Below are 7,682 nucleotides of genomic sequence, written 5' to 3'. Positions count from 1 at the left end.
ATAAACAGATAGTTAAAAAATATATCGGACGTGATCCGTATTCTTTGAAAATGTCCGAATACACCACAGAAGTAAAGGATTTGCCTACTATCGAGGCTGTGGATATCACCAACTACTTGGTCCTCCAGACTTCTTACTACACTAGGCAGCAAATGAAAGCTTTCAAGAGTCTGGAGGCGTACAATTTTTTTGTCAGCGGGTGGGTCCACAACCTTGGAACAAAACGTCTCCGTGATGGATACAGTTTGGTGTTTGCAAGGGTGAGTGTTTGTTCTTATATTGCTTTATCTTAAACATGCTAACAGTTAGCGGTAGCGGCTTTAACGTCAACAAACATGCCACATCCTTAGGACTTCGTTAGAGTGACAGTTGTTTGTTTCAAGGTAAACCATTCTCAGCGGTCTAACGAGACACCTCTGAAGACTTGGGTAATTGCAAAGGAGGATGGAGAAGTGATTGCAGCTCATTGCAATTGTATGGCAGGGTTAGTAGCCTAATTAAGTACGATGTTATTGCAATGAGAACACACACATACACACACACACACACACACACACACATATACGCATAGGGCACTGCTAGCATTTTGCAGGTGTACTTCAGTAGTAGTGGGGAGAGAGTGTTTTCTTTTAGCTAAGAATTCATCAGCTAAGAATTTGTGTGATTGCCTTAGATCCCTCATGACACTCAGATGCATTTTTCAGATAGAGGGTATATACAAAAAATATATTTATATGTTTCTCACCACAGAAACCTTACATTACGGATATCTTTACTTATCTGTGAAAGGAGACTGTCTGGAATCTGGCAATATAAGAACCATAGCAGTGTACAAAAACCTGTGGTGTGTGCCTGACGGTAATAAGTGCCACTTTTTCTTTTTTTCTGAATAAAATGGTATGGATTTACTCTGTGATTAAAAAATCACAAACATGTAATATGTAACTTGGACCATAATCATTACAGATAATGGCATCTTTTTCTCTTTGACATGATTCTTGTTTGTTTTACATCTCAGCACAATATCTTACCTGGATAAGTGAATGTCTCATTCACACTGAAGTCTTCTGGTTGTGGATTCTCAGCTGGAAGCTGCAGTTCGGGGTTCTCCACTGTCACTAGGCTCAAATCCGGGCTCTCAGCCGTCTGTTGCATATCCAAAATCGCCTCTGCACATCGATGCTGTTCTGCCTTAAGCTTCATTCTTTTCTCTCGTTTGAGAACTGATTCCGATCTGGGTTTTCGTTCGTAGCCGAGATTGACCGTCGGAGCCCAGTCCTCCGACTCCTCGTCATCCAAAGCACTTGGGCAGCCTATAGTCCCAATCAAATCAATATTAGACTACTAACTTAAAAGCACTAAGTAAACGAGAATTTAACGACAACCTAATGCTAATAAGTTCGTTTGCAAACATAACATTACCTCTGACGAAGTGGTCGCTGCAGACACGGGCATTGGCAGACTCTGCTCCTCCCGACTGTAAACGTAAATTTAAAATCCATTTTTTCCTACGTTTTTCGGTTAGAATTTTCCATTTTTCTCCTCTTCGTTGGGCTATTTTTGGTACCCTAAAATACAGTTTATCAGTTTCTCTGGTCGACCTACTGGAGCATCCGTAAACACAACAGGACATAGGCATTTTGCGTACTGTCTGTCTGTGATTTTGCGCTTATCTTTTTCACTTCCGACCGCCAGTCAAATTTCGCGCTTTACGTCGACGTCACGTCTACGTCAAATGAAACCTAGCTATTAGGCCATGCTGACACAGCTAGCTGTAGCCAGTTAGCATCTGTCTAGGTTCCGTTTATTGTTGCCACTCTCCTTCTGTGGATATGCTTCTTTACATAAAGCAAGCCGAAGAAATAATCCCGAATACATGTATATATTTTCTGGATCTACGCTCCATGGTTACAGACACGTACAAGAGCCAACATTTTAATGTAGCTAATATATCTATTTCAAGGAAGGTAGCATGTCAGAGAATAATCACATTTGAAGAGTAATTAAAGTTGAGGCCCTGGCTCGAGGCATTTTTAATTGATTACACTGGATTCTCTCTGAAATAGGTTAAATACTCTCCTAAAATGAATTCCATTAGTCTTTCGCTCACTATTTATATTCCCTCGCTCTCCTCTTATTAGCCAGTTGAGATCGTGGAGATTAAATTGCCCCATACTATACCTTCTTCGCCTCTGCATCTCTCCTCTCCCTTTAGCTCCACTTGCTCTATTTTTCTCCTCTGCCCATAACCCATTTATTAGACACCAATTTTAGTTTGCAGAGTCACCCCACTGTATTTATATAATGATATTATAGTTACTGTAAAATATTGGTTGGCTGCATCCACATCTGAAGCACAAGCCTAGCAACCTGTACTACTGGGTAAATTGTCAGGGACCCTCACTAATCTGCAGTAACAGCTGATTTGTTTATTGCATCACTTTTGCAACTTAGTCTTAGTGGTATTTAAAAAATCACTTTGTAACTTTTTTTTCTTTTTTGGGGGGAAATGGATCACCCTGACCTAACCTCAGGCAAGTCCAGGAATCCAATAAAAGCCAATACTGTGAATGTCAACTTACCCTAAAGGCATCAGTTTCCAATTTGCCATTGGCAGCACTTTTGGGAGGAATTTCTTTCAGGGTTTTCTTCCCCTCCCATACCTGGCACTGTTACCAGTGTGAAATTCCCATTCATCATAATAACCAGTGTTGAGTGTCCATTTATCAAGCTCCGAATGCCAGTGCTTTACTGTGGAAAGTTGAGCCAAGGGGATTTACCTTCTAATGACTGTTATAAAACCTAGTTATGAGACAAATTAGACAACAAGGGAGAGGAAAGTGAGACCCCATGTCCCTGTACACAGTCGGAATGTTATAATCCTTAAATGCTATTCATAACAATCAGAGTGCTGTTTTTTTGGTCTTTTTCTCCTGCGGCTGATTGCGATTCCTTTTTAGCAGGCAATCACTTCAAAGAGGACATGCTCGAAGAAAAGCGCACAAATCGGAATGTTTTATATCTCTGACTCCGCTTCATGTATCATTTTTTGTTTGTTTTATTTTGTTTGCTTTTTGTCTTCTGAAAAAGCACTCATAGATCCTTGCTTGATATTTTAAGTTAATCATTTGTATTCACTGTAAAGCTTGCTGTCAACACCAAAAAACACCCAGTCTCTGTCTTACTGTCTTTCTCTCTCGCGCTCTTTCATTCTTCCTAACTTCAGACCTTGTGACTGGGGTAATATATTAATGCGATGAATCTCCGGTGAGGCACCTTCACCAGAAGACTAATCTGTAATGCATGCCTGTTTGAGCTTTATGCAAGCCAACATGAATTTGCCCAAAATGTGATTAATACAACCTCTATATCCCACAAGGTACCCCGCTTTGATGAATTAACAAATCGGGTGCGAATGTCTCCCATTTAATCATGCTGAGAGATGAAATGCTGGACCGGTGGGGCAGGCTGGGTGAGTGTATCCGCAGTAATCTTTTCCAATCCATATCCCGGCTAAGATGAAGAGCAAGTGATGACTTGACATCTACTTTCCATCAAATTGTGGACGTCTGTAAAAGAGATGAAGGAAATGGGTGGCTTCTGAGGCAGACTTGACCTTCTTTGAGTCAAACTCATGTCGGTCTTGTTTGTGCCAACTGCAACTGGAGTGCAGCGGGCACTTTTATAGGCAGAATAGGAAAGGCGATGAGTGAAAGGAAGGCATCACAGGATGTCATTATCTCAAATCTAGTTGTAAGTGTTTGCTCTTCAGTTAGAGAATTGTGCATGTGCATTGATGTTTTCAAGGTCTTACCTTGCAGGGGGAAAAAGCTGCAATATAAGTACAATAGAATAGAATAGAATAATTTTGGCCAGAGTCCTTCTGTCTCCCACCATCTGCACTTGGTCTTCCAAAAGACAAAAACACCTGCACTTCCTGATGAGTTTATCCAACCTCTTCCTCTCAGCTGCCAATAAACCGCTGCTCCAACATACAACACTGTAAAAAATGACAGATGCCACCACAGAGTCATAGAAGGTCTTTAAAAGCGCTCCCTGTACTCCAAACGACCTCAGCCGCCTCAGCAGGTAGAGTCTGCTCTGACCCTTCCTGTAAAGAGCATCAGTGTTGTGGCTCCAGTCCAGTTTATTATTCAGGTGAACACCCAGGTACCTATAAGAGTCCACTATCTTAATGTCCACTCCCTGGATGTTCACCGGTGTCAGTGTGGTGGGTCTGCGTCTCCGGAAGTCCACCACCAACTCCTTGGTTTTCCCGGCGTTGATCAGCAGGTGGTTCTGCTGACACCAGTCAACAAAGTCCAGAGTCCACTGTCTGTACTCTGAGTCGTCCTCACCTGTGATGAGGCCGACTATGGCAGAGTCGTCAGAGAACTTCTGTAGGTGGCAGCGTTGGGAGTTGATGGAGAAGTCTGGAGTGTAGAGGGTGAAGAGGAACGGTGCCAGCACAGTTCCCTGTGGGGCCCCCGTATTGCAGACCCCACTCCCGATAGCTCCAGCTTGTCTCTCAGAAGTCGTAGCTGGATGGTGTTAAAAGCACTGGGTCAAAGGAGCTTGCAAAGAAAAGCGTCTGGACTTCTTTAAGTTACTTGAAGACGTTTCACCTCTCATCCGAGAAGCTTCTTCAGTTCTAAGGTCAAATGGTGGGGAGTCCCAGATTTAAACCTAGTGGGACGATAGGTTTAAATCTGGGACGATAGTGTTGGGAAGTAACCTTCCCAACACTATCAGCAGTGTTGGGAAGGTTACTTTTAAAATGTATTCCATTACAGAATACAGAATGCACGCCCCAAAATGTATTCTGTAACGTATTCCGTTACTCAATGACAGTAATGTATTCTGAATACTTTGGATTACTTAATATATTATCATGCTTTTTACAACAGCGTGAATGTACTATTGCTGTGTGATTTATTACTATTACTGAAAGTCCGCGACTCCGAACTGTAGTAAAGGGACCTCTGACTAATACGGCGGGGTCCCTGTCGGCTCGTAGCCGACAAATAGCTTTACTTTGTTGTGTGGGTCAACTTTTCTTGCGAGAGACAGAGAGAGGCGTTGAAAGGCTGCACGAACACAGCGTACAGTCGAGTCTTAATAGCTTACTTACAACTGGGCTCGTCACGCTCTCTTCTTGGCTGCAGTGGTTATTATTATATTTACATGCTTCCAGCTCCCGTTTTTGCTCGATGACAACTCGTACCTTTCCACTCCCCTTTTTCTCCCTCCTCGCGCTCACAGACCCATAACGTGTATGGCAGTTGTTCTCTCTTGTGTCCAGCAGGGGAATAAGGTGACCTCTACTCTCACTGCTTCCCACAGAGCTACTACATGCAGTGGCTCAATGGATCTCTTATTCATGGTTTGTGGAACCTAGTTTTCCTTTTCTCCAACTTGTCCCTGGTCTTCCTCATGCCTTTTGCATATTTCTTCACTGAGTCCGAGGGATTTGCAGGATCCAGAAAGGGATTAAAGGCATTCACAGTTCAGTCTCTTTGCCAGCTGGTACATGGATCGAGGGGAACTAGCTCAGTCGGTAGAGCATGAGACTCTCTCTCCAGTCTCTTCAGGCGGCACTCACCTTTTTTATGTCGCCTGGCGGCACTCAGATAGGCTGCTGGCCTTCGCCCCTGTTTGTCACCCACACGATAGCTGCAAGCTCCCCTCTCCCCCAACCGGAGTTTCGGCACCAAGTTGTTTCCGCGGCGGTCTTCCTCCAGCACGGTCTCCTGGCTGCAGGCAGTAACTGGATCACCAACCCACCGACCTCCAGCCTGGGCTACGTGCTGGCGGACGCGGGCTACGACGTGTGGATAGGAAACAGCCGCGGAAACAACTTGGTGCCGAAACTCCGGTTGGGGGAGAGGGGAGCTTGCAGCTATCGTGTGGGTGACAAACAGGGGCGAAGGCCAGCAGCCTATCTGAGTGCCGCCAGGCGACATAAAAAAGGTGTACCATTCTCCCTGCAACACGGACTACACTGCCTATGATGCTACATTCTTTAGAGCTATGCTTGTAGCATTCTGCCTGTTAGCTTAGCACAACAACAACAACGAAATGCGCTCTCTCACCCAGGAAACACACAGTCGCAGAGAGAGAGAGAGCGTCGCCCTGTAACCATGGCAACCGTAACGCTGCCGCCTGGAACAAAAGAACGTAGCTGTCAAACAAAACCCAAACAGTCCTGACCCGCGACAATATGAAACAGGAAAGTACTGCAGTGTAATCCATTTATTTCAACAAAGTACCTGTATTCTGAATACCACCTTTTTAAACGGTAACTGTAACGGAATACAGTTACTCATATTTTGTATTTTAAATACGTAACGGCGGTACATGTATTCCGTTACTCCCCAACACTGACTATCAGCACATCTCCTTCCCCACAAGAGGTGATCAAACATTGGACCACTGTTACACTCCATTCAAAGAGTGCTACAAACCCCTCCCCCCGCCCAGCTTTTGGTAAGGCAGACCATTTTTCCATACTGCTGCTGCTGCATACAGACAAAGACTGAAACATGAAAAACCAGCTTCCAGGGTTATTTACAAATGAGACAGTGAGGCTGAGGAGGTCCTGCAGGACTGCTTTGACACAACTGGCTGGCAGATATTTGTGGATGCAGCTGATGGCAAAATCAATGAACTCACAGACTCTGTCATTGGATATATTGGAAAGTGCATGGATGACACCATCACAAAAACCACTGTCCGCATATATCCAAATCAGAAACCCTGGGTAAATAAAGACGTTCGCGCCAAGCTAAAAGTGCAGACCTCTGCCTTTAACTCCGGGGATGCTGATGCATATAAAGCAGCCAGGTACGACCTCCGAAAGTCCAGAAAGGACTACAGGGACAAAATGGAGTCCAGCTACCACGGCTTTGACACCAGGCGATGTGGAATGGACTGCGCTGCATCACTGACTACAAGAAGGTCAACACAGTCAGTGTTCAGCCCACTGCATCTCTTGCAGACGAGCTTAACAACTTCTATGCTCGTTTTGACGCAGACAACAGAGAACAGATCCTCTACCCTCAGGAGGACAGTGAGGCTGCAACTCTAACTCTGAAAACAGAAGCTGTGAGATGGACTTTTAAAAAGGTAAATCCTCACAAAGCCCCAGGACCAGACGGCATCCCAGGCCGGCTACTCAGAGTGTGTGCAGACGAGCTGGCAGAGGTGTTCACCAACATCTTCAACCTCTCCCTGAGGCAGTCAGTGGTCCCCACGTCCCTCAAAGCATCCACCATCATTCCCGTTCCCAAAAAATCAGTGGTCTCCTGTCTGAATGACTACCGTCCTGTTGCACTGACATCCGTCAGCATGAAGTGCCTGGAGCGGCTGGTCAAAGGTCATATCTGCTCCTCCCTCCCTGACACACTGGACCCTCTTCAGTTTGCCTATCGGACAAACAGAGCCACAGAGGATGCCATCGCCGTGGCAACGCACACCACCCTCACTCACCTGGAGAAAGGGAATGCATATGCAAGGATGCTCTTCATCGACTATACAGCTCTTATTTAATCACTAGTGTACATATATTTATATTTATAGATACATATATATTTAGTCATCTTTTCTCTTTTACCATGTCTCTCTAATATTTTGCTCCTTACTATTTTTCTATTTTCTTTATTATTTTATTTTATTTTATTATA

At 44.5% G+C, this 7,682-nt stretch overlaps 1 protein-coding gene across 1 annotated transcript; it reads right to left on the bottom strand.

Moving 5' to 3' along the window:
- Nucleotides 1-742: 742 nt before the first annotated feature.
- Nucleotides 743-1,736, bottom strand: LOC146644102 (uncharacterized). The gene is made up of 2 exons (XM_085396017.1): nt 1,423-1,736; nt 743-1,313 (listed from the first exon to the last, which is right to left on the bottom strand). The coding sequence occupies exons 1-2, from the start codon at nt 1,637-1,639 to the stop codon at nt 1,015-1,017; spliced, it is 516 nt and encodes a 171-aa protein (XP_085252143.1). The 5' UTR covers nt 1,640-1,736; the 3' UTR covers nt 743-1,014.
- Between the last annotated feature and the right edge of the window lie 5,946 nt (nt 1,737-7,682).

Source organism: Rhamphochromis longiceps, linkage group LG22 (assembly GCF_057381845.1).
Source record: "Rhamphochromis longiceps isolate RC_006_pf linkage group LG22, R_longiceps_female_GT1.1, whole genome shotgun sequence".
NCBI lineage: Eukaryota > Metazoa > Chordata > Actinopteri > Cichliformes > Cichlidae > Rhamphochromis > Rhamphochromis longiceps.
The sequence above is the reverse complement of the archived record's forward strand: the minus strand, read 5'-3'. Positions and strand labels throughout refer to the sequence as shown.